This window comes from Pseudonaja textilis, chromosome 2 (assembly GCF_049901715.1).
Source record: "Pseudonaja textilis isolate UNSWEBS1 chromosome 2, rPseTex1.2, whole genome shotgun sequence".
Taxonomy (NCBI): domain Eukaryota; kingdom Metazoa; phylum Chordata; class Lepidosauria; order Squamata; family Elapidae; genus Pseudonaja; species Pseudonaja textilis.
In genome coordinates, this window is record NC_141991.1 from 189,079,186 (window position 1) to 189,095,722 (window position 16,537).

Below are 16,537 nucleotides of genomic sequence, written 5' to 3' on the forward strand. Positions count from 1 at the left end.
ATGCTGATTTTGGGATATACAAGGTAGCAAAATCAATCCCAGAATGAGGTAATAAATTAACCACCCCAATAAGTAGTGCTGTTAGCTTCCTGCTAAAGTGCTAATGTAAGTATATATATTGCAAAATGCAAAAAACAATGCCATTTTGTTTATTCCAACTACGCAACATTAAATAATACAGTTTTTCAAACACAATAATCAAACATGTAGACCCACAATATCTTACTTGATTCATGTCAATCATGCTGCCTGTTACATATTTTAATATTACAGTTTTTTTGTTAATTCTTCAAGGAATTTTGTTATATTACCACTCTGAGACACTACAACATGTAGAATTCCCACTCTAATATCTTTTATTAAAAACATATTTCTTATTTAATTAAAAGACTTTGGAAGATTAGTTGTTATTCATTTGGAGAAATGGTAGATACTAATTAGCACAAACAAGGTTGGGAAGCCCCTGAGAAAGTGATAATTTTCTGCTGCAAGAAATAACAAACATGAACAGAATATTAAGTTAATTATCTCTGTTGAAAGGTCACCAAAAATAGTTCAATTTTTCTGATTTAACTTTTTAAAAAGAAAATAAAACATTTTTAAAATAAATACTTACTACAATATCTTCAGGGAAGGTGTCCCGACTAAAGGAGCCGTCATCAAACATAACTTCGTAGAAAACTTGTGATGTAACTTCTATTACTCTGCAGCTGTAATAGCGTGTGTTTCTGTGTTTTGCTATTACAGTTTGCCCAACTGAGACAGCTTTCTCAAAGGGTTTGGTTTTCTTTAAAAGATTAAAACAATATAATTAGTTCAAATATCATCTCTTTCTCTCTCTCCCTAAGTTTGTTTCCTTGGATCCTAAAGACCTCTTACAAGTTCTCAGATTATCTCATCTAAATCAGATCAAGACTTAAACTTGTAAAAAGTGTGCTTTATCTAAGTTAATTATACAGATTCACCTTTTACATATACACATGCACAGATTTAACTGAGATTTGTAGAGTTTTAAAATATTTTATGGATACTGATAATTCAGACTAAATGATGCCAGATTGTAAAAATGTGGAACAGGGAGTATTACTTTTAAAAAAAGATAGACTGAGAAGAAGTAAAGGTTTGAAAGGTTTGTCCAGTTTTGTTCACCACATTTTTAAAAAGATGTTGAGAGTCTATAAAAAGTACAGAGAAGAGCAACCAGGATGATTAGGGGACTGGAGGCTAAAACATACAATGAACGGTTGCAGGAACTGGGCTTGGCTAGTCTAGTAAAGAGAAGGACCAGGGGAGACATGATAGCAGCCTTCCAATATTTGAGGGGCTGCCACAGGGAGGAAGGGGTCAAGCTATTTTCTAAAGCGCCTGTAGGCCAGACAAGGAATAATGGATGGAAACTGAACAAGGAGAGATTTAACCTGGAAATAAGGAGAAACTTTCTGACAGTCAGAACAATCAATCAATGGAACAGCTTGCCCTCGGAAGTTGTGGGAGCGCCATCACTTGAGACCTTCAAGAAGAGATTGGACTGCCATTTGTCAGAAATGGTGTAGGGTCTCCCGCTTGGGTGGGGGGCTGGAGTAGATGACCTACAAGGTCCCTTCCAACTCTGATTAACTGTTATCTGTTATCTGTCCATGGATCTAGCTCCTCAGTCCCATCTCTTCCACCACTGTACTCTATGAAGCATTTTCACAGAGGAGGGTCCAGTTCATCATGCTGGATGAAGAAGGAGAGCTGAGTCTATGCAACATTTGGCAAGATTTCACTTTGTGGCTTGCTCTGAATACCATGTGGCAGAAATCCTCTTTTGTTTATAGACCCCCAACTATAGCACTAAACATTCACCTGGCTACTGTACAGCCATCAAATTAGTTTTTTTACATAAGGGTTTCTTGTGAGCTCCTCTAAGCCAGAGGCATTTGTGAGAAGCAAGGGGTAATCAGAGTGACATGAGCAACAGTGTGGCATTGTGATGAAAACGGTGCTGCTTCTTCCAATGCACCCAATGTTACCCAACCATTCGAAAAGAGTAAAATTTGTGGCATGATAATGCTGTTATCATTTTGACCAAATCAGCCAAATTTTCTGAGCACCTCCACCATATCCCATGGTTATATAGCTGAGAGTTTAAGTTGTTAAAAAAAAAGTAACCAGCATTCTCCCAAATCCATTTCTTATATTTTGACCTAGCCTAAGTAGTCTTATTAGTAGTCTAAGTAGTCTTTTCCTATTCTAATATAATAGATTAGAATGGGTTGTTACAGGATATATAATGTCAGCAACAACACGTCTAAATTAAAAACAATATAGAAAACAATGGTATCTAAAACCTTACCACATTTTGGCTTATTTTGTGCCTGAAACACGTGATGTAGACAACGTAAGGCCAGTCATCCGGTTCCATTAACACCCCGGCAGCATGAGCACATGTCACATGGAATGAAGCTGGACAGCGTCCATAGGAGCACTGGATGCAAGCACCAGATATTTTCTTAATTCTTTGTCGACAGAAGATACATTTCTGCAGGTACAAATGGAAGGAAGGATTTCCACAAGTTTAATTTTGAATATTGTCTAGCAGGTACTGATGTCCAATGTTATAACTACCACATGCTCCCAACTGGTTGTGTGGTTTAGAATGTAGTTCAAAGAATACTGTAGTTGGATAGATAACCTGTTAGATATTAAGTATGTAAAAGGAAATATATAAATTAATCAACAGTTAAATGTTTTTATGACAAACATATCTGTATCAACTACATGATACAAAATAATTTCCGTACAGCAGGAGAAATACGGATAAGGTATTTAAATTTGATGTTGTAGATATCTGGAGATTTACACTTTTGTTGATGTAGTATTTATACAGAACTGTTCAGATATGCTGGCTCTCTGTTCACATCTAGCTGTAATGCTTCTTTACTACTTCTTTTTTTCCTGTTATCCTGGCACATTGGCTCAATAATTTATTTTGTTCTAGAAAGAGCAACAAAGCCAGTTGCTTTAGTGAACAGCAGGAACAAAAATTCAGCTCTGGAAGAATACTAAAGTTCAATAAGCAAGGTTACTTAATTGAAAACTTTATAAAAAATACAAGAATCCATTCTTTAAAAAAATAACTTTAAGCAGATTAATGAAAATGAAAGCCATAAACAGAGAAAAATGATAGGAAATAGGTACCAGATAAACATTATAAACATTAATTATAATGTAATGTTGAAACCAATCAAAAGCTAATTAAAAACAAGAGATTCAGTATATAAGCTTACATTTTATAATAGATCAAGTCCAATAAAATGCAGTGATTTTAATATGTAAACATAAATATTACTGACTTGTATTCTGCATTAAGATTATAGCAAAATAGATACTAAAGTAATATTTTGGGGAATAATATATAGAGAAGCCACTGACAGAAAAATCCCTAATTATGACCTGCTCCACATTCTGAGGACTAAATGCAAAGATGTATCATTTACCAATTTCAGCAAATGTACACAAATAAAAAATAAGGCTCTACACCTATATGGACTCGAAAATCATCTGCAGCTTTATAAATTCAGTTTTTAGTCAGCTAGTTTTTATTCCGGTCTCAGTATTCTCAGACTAGTACAAGAAATATGTTCTTAAGTAGTCTATAATCTCCTAAAACAGTCTAGCTTTGGAAACCAATAAATAAAAATCCATTAGCAAAGGTGTAAAGTGACTAGGATTCATAAATAAAGTTTTAAAAAGGTAATCTAAGCCTAGGCTGTAAATATATTTAATTGTACATAAAATAGGTTAAAACCTAAAATTACATAGAATACAGCAAGACCTCGTGTGGTCAGTCTGGCAGATTTACATGCTGCAGCACTCAATCTAGTAGCATAACAAATGACAATTCATCTGTAAATAGCATTTTGGGCATAAGTTGAGTCTGAGCAATCATGATATCTGCTGATCAAAGATAGAATAGGATATATATTTGAATGTTTTTATAAAAGGAGCTACAAAGAAATATATATTCTGTGATTTCAATCTCTCCAGAATAATGAAAGACTGAACCTTTTAGCCATTGATATTTTTTTATAATTACCACCCAAAACTGCAGTGGTAAGAGCTTTATAAATTAATGCAATACTTTGGATTAAACCAAGAAATTGTATAAAAGCATGTTTTTTCAGAAAGTTTAATTTCTGAGTTCCAATTAATTTAAATTCCCAAACTAACCAAATGATTTTTTTTTCAGCAATTTTAAACATTTTCCAGAAGCTATTTCATATATATTGTACTAATATCATAGAGAACCAGTTTGGCATAGTGGTTAAAGTATCAGGCTAGAAATGGGAGACCAGGAATACTAGTCTCGCCTTAGGAACAAAATCAACTGAATGACCTCAGGTCAGTTGCTCTCTCTCTCTCTCTCTTAGCCCTAGGACGGCGGCAAATCACATTTGAAAAAACTTGCCAAAAATAACACTGCAGGGATTTGTCAAGACAATCTCTGACAATCTGGCAAAGGTAGGCAATACATTCCAAGATAAGATAAAATCAGCCTTCTTTTCTTGGTAAAATGCAGTGAAATGAGTTTATCGAGAATTGTTGTGAGTCATGATGTTTAAAGCCTATATAAGCTGTTCAAAAACTGTCCCATGAGATGGAACTTCAATACAGACCTAGAAAGGAGGATATATTTCCTGCTTTGAAGGAACTTGTCCACTATAATCCCTAGGATTTTCTGACTACCAGAAGTGTCATAAAGTCTTTCTTCCTTTCTTTTATTGCATTCTTGAATATATTTTGGTTGCTGTCTTGCATTATATTATTAGATTAGTTTCTTATACCGCCATGGGATAAGGCCTTAGATACTCATAGAAATGTAATCATTTCTTCCAAATCCAAAAGCATCTATGACTGAATCCTGCTAGCCAGGTGACAAAGCCACATAGCACATTATATGCTATTAACCTAATATCCTGAGCCCCCAAAATCATGTTATCAACAAAATCTCTAACCAGCAAAACTTGCATGATATAGTAAACTTGTATAATTCATACACTTAGATACATTTGTTGCAAATGAATCACCTTGTTAAATTAATTTTACATTGGTCTAATTTGATACCACCAGCAAATGTCCTTGAAATGTCCATTGGAGTTGGGCAGTCTATAAAATTAAATAAATAAAATAAACAATAGAAATAAGGTTCTGGGCTATAATTCCGATTAGATCAAACCCATCAATTCCTGTATGTTATGTACTATGGATCTGTACCTAAGAAATACAATTCAATTTCTGTTTATAAAAAATGCTAGCCTATTTTTCATAAAAAGTAAAGCTCATCTGAATCAGTAAAACTGCCCCCTCCCCCCCAAAAACCAACCCTCACTCACAGATAAAGCTATAAAACAGGTCCATGACCACAATGTGAAGGATATAGCAAAGCATTTCTAAAGACAGAAATAAAACAGACTTTCTTTATGGTCATGCTACTTTTGATATCTTTATTCAAATACATATATAATGGAATCCAGGTTTCCACCATGGGGTAATACAAATAAACTCAAAGATAAGGTTAAAAGATTCAGTTATGAGCTCTGAATTTCTGATTCCAATTAGTTATATTTTTCACTTTCTACATTTCTAGTTGTTACAAAACATACATCTTTCTATATTCAAAAAAAATGTTGGGTGGAGGGAGGCAATAACTAGTTCATACTAGGCAGCCATTTAAAACTGATTGACCAAGATGAAAGGATTAAATTCAGAGCAATATGCTCTAAGCAATTTATTTTACTGAGGAAAAACCCCGCAAAGAATTCTTTATCACAAACTGGGTGCCTGTGCCTCCTAACCAATAAACCTTCCATCCTTCTGAGGCTGACTAGTTTGCCTGCTGATACCAATAAGCTAAGAGATAAATATTTTCTTTTCTCCTACAAACCTCAAAGAGATAATTTAAATTAAAAACACACATACACCTCATGAGAGACAGAAACAGACCTAAGATATTCAGTCACATTTAAGGCTTGCATGTTCAAATATTTAGAAAGAGGAATCTTGGCAAGCTCTGACAGAGAATTCTGATGTGATACAAATACTCATATCAAAATTTCATTTTCCTTGAGGCTACTTACTGGCATTTCAGCAATGCCCTGCAATGTTTTTAAAGGAGACACGAGAATCCCTAAATGTGTCTGGGCAAGAGAAGACCATTGTCAATTATGTAGGTGGATGCCTCTGCACTGGAGAGGTAAAATGCTGGGCTTTTGAAGTGTATGGGTAATGACAAACAACACTGTTGTTTGTCTTATCTGCTGAAGTGGAGTCATTGCAGATGTAAATACTGCATGAGCATTGTGGCCAAGGCCAGTGTTTGAGTCAGCATGCACCTTCTCATTATTCTATTCTAAATCATAGAATTCCATCAGGAACTCAAAAAAAGATGCCTTTCTATGAATTACTATTGTTGAACAATTCTTGTATTTCAACTATTTTAATGGAAACATCCAATAACTCATAAAGTATTCAGACAATTGTGCTCTTATTTTCTCCAGCCCATGGGAAGAAGATGCATATTATTTGAGAGTTTAATCTTCTGGTTTAAGTAGGAAAGGTTTGTGGAAATATAACTATAAAATCAAAAATTAATTGATGAAAGAGCTTGCAGTTTGTTGTTCATTAAACCATTTTCTGCATACATGCTTCTGAGACCCAACTACTAAGAAATATAACAAATTTGTCAAAATACAAAACAAATGTATATTATTTAAATGTGTTTTATCATTGCAATTGAGAATTACATATTTTCTAAAAAGAAATAAAACATTTTGGAATTTGGTTTAGAACAGGGCTGTCAAACTCCCGGCCCATGGACCAGATGTCTCATGTTCTGGCGACACCCATGTCTGGTTTAGTGAAGGGGGGGAAAGTCCTGATATGTCATGTGACACTGCCGTGATGACGTGAGTTTGACACCCCTGGTTTAAAAGAAGAATGGTTATGAGACTTCCGGTGGCAAGGCAAGGACGGTCAGAGGGGCAGAAATCCGCTCGTGATTCTAGCCTCCCTTTTCTTGAGTTTGGTGCGATCTTTCGGGGTGCTCGAGTCTTGGAGAGACCCGTGCCGGTGTGGGGGAACCTCGGGCTGCAGTGTGGGGAAAGCAACCCCCCTGCAACGAAGAGGAAGCCCTCCAGAGCCCAACGATCAAGAACAGCCTCCTAACAATGGAGGCTCCGAAGTCCGGACTGCCACCGATGGGAAGAAAAAAGTGAGTGAAAGTTTGCAAGCTCGGGGGAAAAGAGAGTCGTGGCAGAGAAGATATTTGACTGACAATAGACTGATTTCAGGCTGTTAAATACTGTGTGAATGCCAGCTGTGAGCTCCTAGACGAAGCGGCTACAAAAGAATTGGTTTAGTGAATGTGAAAGAGCTTGGCAGGCAGAAGAGAGTCGGAAATAAAAAAGAAGTAAAGAGAATTTTGGAAGTCTGAAGACCAGCACGGGGGGATTAAAAAGACTCTATTATCACTAACATTTGGATTGAAGCTATTAAATCGGATCCAGAAGCAGAACGAAGCCGATCGGGGAAAGACAGAGCAACGCCATAGGCAGTATCCAGAACGCTGAACGCTGAAGTGATTACAACAAAGTAACAGATCTAACTGTCTGAAGGGACATAATCTAATCTATAAACTCTGGGAAAATTGAGAACAGGTCCTAGCAGAGGAGACAGTTCCTTTTCTATTCGAAGGAGATCAGAACAATTGATTTAAAGAACATTAAAATATAAGTAAAAGAGGAAGTCTTTAAACAGTGGGAACATTGCTTACTGGCAGCTGTTACTCAGCAAATCTTCATTTGCCATTTCGGTGTGCTAGAAGTGGAAGCTTCCAAAGTGAAAAGCGGAAACAAAAACTCTTGTCTTTGGAATTTTCTTTTTCTTTTCCTCTACCCTTTTCTGTGTGTACATACTTACCAAAATAGCCTCTCTTCTTTCTTACTTGTTGATGGTATGCTATGTTGAAATATGCTTGCTTTTTTTTTCCCCTCTGATTTCCTCTTGATAAATATGTACATTTAGTAATGAAATATTAGAGTGTTAAAATATTGGATTAATTTAGTTAAGTTATTATTAATAGAGATTGTTATAATTTGAATGGGAATATAGGGGAGACAGTAAGAATATTAAGCATTAGTTACTTAACAAGCTTAGAGCTCTCTAGACCAATATTATATTTCTTTGTGTGGGTTTATCTGTGAATGTAATATATTTTGTAGTTAAGGTTACTTTATATTGAAGTTAAACTAGAGAAAAATATATACACTTTACTAATTAGTCAAGAATATAGCTACTTAATAGATTGATAGATCTTGGTCAATTTTAGTTACAGAACTAAGAATACTGAATGCCAATTTGGAATAATATATTTAGTATTGTACAACAACAAAAACAAATTTTAAAGGAAATGACTACTACAACTACCACTGCTTTGAAATCTGGTAGGAAGGTTAATCCCACAATAATGACTACTTTGACAACAACTTCACCCATGGCACAAAAAACAATAGAGGAAACACTACCAACAGAGAAGTCAACTAGCATCTCGAATGCGAATATCCAAGCAATGTTCCTAACTTTACAGGACTCATTGACAAGATTGCAAGAAACAATGATTAAAAACCACAGTGAAACAAGGGCAGATATCAATGAATTGAAGGAAGAAATGGGAAACTAAAGACAGAAATGAAAGCGGACATTTCCAAAGTAGAGGATAAAGTGGGGTGTTGCAGCAGGCCTTGGAAAAAAGAGTTATAATAAAAGAAGTAGAGAAAAGAACCGAACGAACAGAAAGGGAATTAGAAAGGGTGGATGAAGATCTCAAAAGCATGAGCAAAGAAATGGAGGACTCCCTTGTCCTCCTAGAAATGGACAAGGCAGCAACTTACCTAAGATTCCAAAATGTGACAGAATCAAAAGAAGAAGACCTGGAATACTTGATGGCAGAAATACTGGCTGGTTTATTGAAGATGGACAAAGATGAAATTCAAAAAGAGTTTAATGAAGTCTACCGGGTCAATACAAACTATGCAAGACGCCACAATTGTTCCAGGGAAGTACATATACGATTCACTAGAAGATGTGTTCGAGACATGATATATAGAACCTCAAGAGATAAAACTATAACCTACAAAGAGAAAGAAATTGTGATTCTTAAACAGATACCGAGGAGAATAAGGGAACAAAGGCGTGACTATAAATTTCTGGCAGCATATTTAAATAAAAAAAGAATCACATTTAAATGGCTTATTCCAGAAGGAATGTTAGTGTCGTGGAAAGAGAGGAAAATCAAAATAGATACTATGGAAAAAGCCCAGGATTTTTACGAACGGATGGTGGGCCCACAGGAGCAAAGTAGTAGGGAGAAATTGGACACAAAGTTTCAAGAAGAATACAGTGGACATAAAAATAGAACTGGAACGGTAGGAAACCAAGAAAATACCTATCCACAACAAAAGACAGAAGGAACTACATCAATACAAGCGCAAGAAGAGAGAGGAATTGTTACACGACAAAGAGCAAAACAAAACTAAATAGATGGGAGAAGAAAAAAAATTACTATCAATAAACATAAATGGTTTAAATTCAACAATTAAGAGAAAAAGGATATTATCTAAATTAATTAAACATAATGCAGATATAACGTGCCTGCAAGAAACCCATATAAAGAAGAAGGATGAAAAATATTTAGAATGCCGAAATTAGGAAAATTATTTACCACACCAGCAGATGAGGAGAAAAAGAAGGGAATCGCAGTATATGTGAAAGAGGATTTGAAATCTGAGCTAATATGGTCGGACTTAGAAGGAAGGACTCTGGGTTTGCAGATCTGGATTAATGATATTCCAATTCTTTTAGTAGTAATATATGCCCCAAATGGAGACCAAAAAGAGTTTTTTAAACACCTATATGGAAAATTGGTTGAATTGCAAAAAAGAAATATTTGTATGGTAGGGGACTTCAACTCCATTGCTGATTTCCAAAAGGATCACAGAATGCCGGGAAGAATAAAAAGGGGAAGAGAGAGTTCCCTAAGATTTGTAGGGAAATGATGAAAGAGCTAAATCTGACAGATATATGGAGAAGATTACATCCTGAAAAAAGACAATTTACATTTTATTCAAATCCCCACCAAACATGGACACGAATTGATATGGCATGGATGAGTGGAGAGATAGCAAATGAGACAAAAGAAGTGGAAATTTTGCCTAATGAATGGGCAGACCATAATCCAATATAGGTAATATGGAAGGGCAGGGCAAAACCAAAGAAAAGATGGACCTTAAACACTCAATTAATAAGAGAGAAAGAATACATTAATAAATTAAAGGAGGAATTGATTTTTTTTATTAAAGAAAATGATAATGGAGAAACCACGAAACAAAATGTCTGGGATACGATGAAGGCGGTTATAAGAGGCACAACAATCTCTTATAATGCTAAGAGAAACAAGGAAAAATATTCCCAACAAAACAAATTACAACAGAGAATTAAGGAGCTAGAAACCCTTCTACAAAATAACCCAAAAGAATCCAAACTGCAAAATCAGATAAGTATAGTCAAACACAAACTGAATTTAATTGATCAAGAGAAAATGACTATGAATTTGAACTTAACCAGACAAATCTATTTTGAACATGCCAACAAGCCAGGAAGATGGCTATCTTATAAATTGAAAAAAAAGAAAGAGAAGAGATTGATATACCAGTTAATAGATAGCAAAGGAGATACATACCAGGAAATAGAACAGAAAAAAGAAATCATTCATAAATACTTTGAAGATTTATACAAAAGAGAGGATGTCAGTGAAGATAGAATAAGGAATTATCTAGATGAAGTAAAGGATAAGGCAATTGGGGAAGAAATGGCTGAACTATTAAATAAAGACATTACTGAATCAGAATTGAAATCAGCAATAGAGAGCCAGAAAAATAATAAAACCCCGGGTCCAGACGGGATCCCAGGGGAGCTGTACAAGGCAATAGCAGATCAAATCGGACCACTTATGGTGGAAGTTTTTAATGACGTTTTACTAGCAGCCAGGATGCCGGACTCATGGAGGGGGGGCACTGATCTCGCTGATCCTGAAGGAGGATACAGATCCCAGATATATAAACAATTACAGGCCGATTTCACTCTTAAATACTGATTATAAAATATTCACTTCTATTATAGCAAACAGATTAAAAAGATTGCTAAACTTGTATATACATGAAGATCAAAATGGATTCCTTCCAACTAGGCAAATAAAGAATAATCTAAGAATAGTATTAGACGTACTAGAATTTTATGAAGCCCACCCAGAGAGACAAGTAGCACTCATGTTTCTAGATGCAGAAAAAGCTTTCGATAATTTGAATTGGCAATTTTAATTCAAAAATTTATAATTTGAATCTGGGTACCAAATTTGAAAATATTATAACAACTATATATGATACACAACAAGCTAATATAATAGTGAATGGGGAATGCACCCGCCCAATAAAGATAGAAAAAGGAGTGAGACAGGGTTGCCCACTCTCTCCCCTGCTCTTCATATTAGCATTAGAGACATTATTAACACGAATTAGGCAGAATTCAGATATAAAGGGATTAACAGTTAAGAAAGAGGAATATAAATTGCAAGCGTTTGCGGACGACATGATTTTCTTCCTTGAAGAACCAAAAGACAGGGGACCAAAATTGATGAGTGAATTAGAGAAATTTGGAGCAGTAGCGGGACTTAAAATAAACAAAAAAAAAACCAAATTAATGACCAAAAACCTAACAGAAAAACAGAAAATAGAACTAGAAGAAATAATGCAGATACAAGTGACAAAGAAAGTGAAATACTTAGGAATTTGGCTAACCCCACACTGTAAGACACTTAAAGAAAACAATTATGATAAACTGATACATCAGGTAAAGAAAGATTTAGAATCGTGGGGAAACTTCAAATTTCACTACTAGGCCGAATTGCTACTATTAAAATGAACATTCTCCTAAATTTTTGTATTTATTCCAAACGATCCCAATTAAATTACATAAAAAGTTTTTGAAGAACTCAATAGAACAACCCTGAAATTTATTTGGCAAGGGAAAAACCCAGAATAAATGTAAAAGCAATGCAGGATATGAAGAGCAGGGAGGGTTAGCATTTCCAAACTGGGAGTTATACCATATGGCCACCTCATTAGTTTGGTTGAAGGATTGGGTGAATTTAACCAATAAAAGAATACTATTTCTAGAAGGCCATGATTTACAAAGGGGTGGCACGCCTTTCTATGGGACGTAGGGAAAACCAGTCAAAAATATTTCCATAGACATTTAATTAGAGACGCACTATTAACAATTTGGAGGAAAATAAGGAAAAACATTATACAAAAGTACCAGTATGGATTTCAACAATGGAGGCAATGATTCACCCAAACAATTTGGAGCTTACCAAAATGATTAAATACAAAGACTTATTAGACCCACAAGGAAATTTGAAACCGAGGCTGGATCTTCAAGAGCAAGGACATAAAATTGATCAATGGGTTTATCTTCAGATTCAAAGCAGATATAAACAAGACAAAAAAGAATTCGGAATTAATAACAAACTGCAACAGTTAGATAAAATTTTATTAGGATCAAATAAAAAAACATAACAAAATTTTATAACTACTTATTAGAAACAGAACTAGAAGAAGAAATCGTAAAAGGAAATATGATTCCTTGGAGTAAGAACGTGGGCGCAGCATCACATTAGCGGAATGGGAGAAAGTTTGGGGCAGAAACAATAAGATTACCAAATCGGCAGCATACAAGGAAAATCTTTATAAAATGTTTTATAGATGGCATCTCCCCCTTCGAGGTTAGCGAAGATGCACCCCAACATGAGCCCGCATTGCTGGAAGTATAGGAAAAAGGAAGGAACCTTTTTCCATATGTGGTGGTCTTGTGCAGAAACCCAAAAGTATTGGAAGAAAATCAAAACTTGGTTGGAAGAAATCACCAAAGAGCAGATCGAATACAAACCAGAGTCCTTCCTACTAGGGATTTTTGATAAGCAAATTTCCAAAAAAACCAAATACATAACAATACACATTTTAACAGCGGCCAGATTAGCCTTCGCTCAACACTGGAAACAACATCAAATTCCATCAGAAGAAATGATTATTGAAAAAATCTCAAAATGCGCAGAAATGGATAAATTGACTTTGGCGCTAAAAAACAAAGACACTTCACTATACTATGATAGCTGGAATTGTTGGTATAATTGGATTGACCAAAGATAAATAATATATTATAAGGCATAAAAGAAAAGTATCAATACATAATAACGAGGTAACGATATAAGTTAAAAACAGGTGTGGTTATATGACACAAGTTAAGGTGATGAAAACAAAAGAATATCTTGCAAACTGTTAAAATAAGAATACTTTTAATCCTGTAACCTCTTTCTTTCTTTTCTTAAAATTCTTTCCCTCTCTTCCTCTTCTCTCTTCTTTCTTTTCTTTCTTTCTTTCTTTTGCTTATTTGTGTATGTATTGTGACTGGTTTTAATTGTAAAAATTAATAAACTATATTTAAAAAAAAATAAAAGAAGAATGGTTATTTATACAAATTCTGACAAAATGAAAGTTTCAACTGATTGATTTTATACAGGGGTGGGATGCTACTGGTTCGGCCTGGTTCTATAGAACCCGTAGCTTTGAAGAGCAGCAGACACTGAACTGGTTCAGTGTCTGCTGCTCTGTTTGGCTCAGCCACCCACCCGGGCTCTTGGCTGTCCTTTATTTCCTGCTTTTTCAACCTCAGCTGCTTTGCGCGGCACAGCTGAGGTTGAAAAAGCAGGAAAGAAGGGGAGTTTGAAATGCTGCGCACAGTGCTTGTCAGCTGTCTGGGAGGCACAGCTGAGGTTTTTGGAAATGGTTTGTACATGCACGCAAAAAGCACTCTCACTAGGGGTGGGATTCTACGTGCCGGAGAACCAGCAAATCGCACCACTGGCTGGCCCTGCCCCACCCACTCACTCCTTACCTAGCATGTGCACCATCAAATGTGCCTGCTAAATTGCTATTTTTCCTCCCGCCCCCCCAACCATCAGCTGTTCTGCTATGCTGGGAGATTTAGATTAACTGGAAAGCAGGAAATCGTCGTATTTCTTGCTTTCTAGCTAATCTAAAAGCAGAGCTGAACCTTCTTTAGGACTGAAGCTTCCCTTTTTCAGTGCAGACTCAGGTAGCCGATTGCAGATAGATTGATCTCTAAGTGAATTTGTGTTTCTGTGAGCAACTCAATCTGCCCACCTGCTTTGCCTGATCTTGGGTAAAAGTTGCTCTTTTTTAAATAAAAAATTCAATATTTACATAAATATTTATAATATTTACATACAAGCAATGCCCAGCCAGTCACACAACCACCAAGCCATGCCCAGTCAGCAAGCCATGCCAGCCAATCACATGACCACCAAGCCACACCCACAAATTAGGCCACACCCACAGAACCGGTTGTTAAGAAATTTGAATCCTACCCCTGATTTTTGGGTACTTTTGGGTATTTAGACTCTCAGAAGCATGAAACATATTCCAGATTAGGCAGAAAAACTTCAGACTAGACATTTGGAAGTTCACTGTAATGCACTGGGAAACAGAATTTGAAATTCCTGTTAGAAACTTGTAGGGCAACGTAAGTTGGAATCAGGATTTTAACCAGTAGTGAAAATCACTTGTTCTTTCAATAAGTTGGGATATAACCGAGATGAAAAGAAATAAAAGGAATTGCTTGTACAAATGCTATAATATTAAATAACTTAATATAAATTAATAATAAATACATTAATATAAAAGAATAAGTTGGTGTTCTTTGCTTGGGGCAATGTTTTCAAATATTATGGTATCACCAAAATCATTCTAAATGGATAAAAAATGGATAAAACAAATATGAAATATAGTTCATGTATACCTACAGAATATTTTCATATATTCCTTTAGAATCAGAACACAAAATGAGTGAATTTTCAATGTGAGTGAACATGCCTAAATTTTTATCAATTATTAAACAGTTTACAATGAGCAATTATCTCCTGATACTAATCTTCTGGACTTCTAATTTCATGAATTAAAATATACTCAAAATACTCAAATCATATTCAAATGCTAGACCTTATCATTATAATACTAATCCAATCTTAAAGGACTCTAAGATTAAATACTAAAGTCTTAAAGACTCCTATTGTTGAAAAAGCACTAAACATGAAACAATATTATATTTCATAGTGTTTTATTTTAAGAAATACACTTGCTTTATTCTGTAAGCGTTTCTTCAATATGTTCATATATTATTTGTATTATAAATTTAACGGAACTTAAAGGAAAAGAATCTGCTGCCTGAAAATATCACAACCTGAATATATGTGATATTTCAACATTGTTTCATGTGACAAGGTTAGTGCATTAGTAACAGTTTATCAGAGTATCTCTACTCTGGGAACACTCAAGATGGCTAATAAAATATTAATATAAAAGCAGAATATAAAAAATCAAAAACAAAAATTTATCAATAAAAAAGTACTAAAACATCTAAAGCCTGGGTAAATCTGATCGATATCAGTTTCTGGCATGAGCTTATTGACAGTTTAGTGACCAGACAGATGAGGCATGGAAAATACTATGTGTACATACATTAATCTTACAAAGACATGGGGAAATATTATTCTATTTCTTTTAAAAAGTTCAGAACAAGAGAAAAGGAAATGAGAAGGAAATTAATTTGAAAATAATAGCTATTCTATGCAATTCACACCGAGTACTTGACCATTTTGTATTATTTTACAGAGAGAGAGAGAGAGAACCCAACGTATCAAGCCTCAATGAAAGGATATATAGCCTGAATATTACAATAAATATTATAACATAAAATTATGTATTAAATAGCAACAAATATATATTTAATACTTTAAATATCACTAAGGGAATGATTAGAAGCATATACCTGACTTAGTTACGAGAAGGCTTCAAATATTATTATTCAAATTATGTTAGTGAGAGTCCAACTGATTTTAAAATAAGCAACCTGAAATTTAAAACTGCGGTTTTATTTTATTTACTGGGTGGGGGGAAGTTGTTTTGAGGTCTGTTTGCTGCAAGTAAAACCAATTGAACTAAATTGCAATTATTTGTGAACAGGCCTGAAGCTGATAGAGCCTGTAAGCTGAGGCTACAAATGAAAATGGAATGTTATAAGCAGGAAAGATTGGTCCTTGCATTCCACTGGATGGCTTAATAGAAAGTATTTTTTGCTAATCACAAAAACATAGACCCTGAATAAAATATTTTGCAGGCTAGAATTAAAGTATATTCCACTCTCTCATTTTTCTCCTAAAACAGTAAAACATAGATTATCAGCTTCGGTTCTTGGTATAAAGATTGCTATTTTCTCACATACATTGTAGACAAATCTACATTCATAATTGTCTCTTAAATGTTAATAAAGGCATCATTGTTAACCATAAATTACATTCTTTCTT

The 16,537-nt window shown here is 34.8% G+C and overlaps 1 protein-coding gene across 12 annotated transcripts in view; it reads right to left on the reverse strand.

Moving 5' to 3' along the window:
* The window catches only part of KDM4C (lysine demethylase 4C), a 196,363-nt gene that overhangs the window by 13,031 nt on the left and 166,795 nt on the right, over window positions 1-16,537 (reverse strand). For all 12 annotated transcript variants that reach the window (XM_026703723.2, XM_087926663.1, XM_087926667.1 and 9 more), the window contains exons 19-20: window positions 2,339-2,524; window positions 617-787 (exon numbers count right to left, since the gene is read on the reverse strand). In XM_026703723.2, the coding sequence (XP_026559508.1) occupies window positions 617-787; window positions 2,339-2,524 (357 nt within the window). The remainder of the gene's footprint in view (window positions 1-616; window positions 788-2,338; window positions 2,525-16,537) is intronic.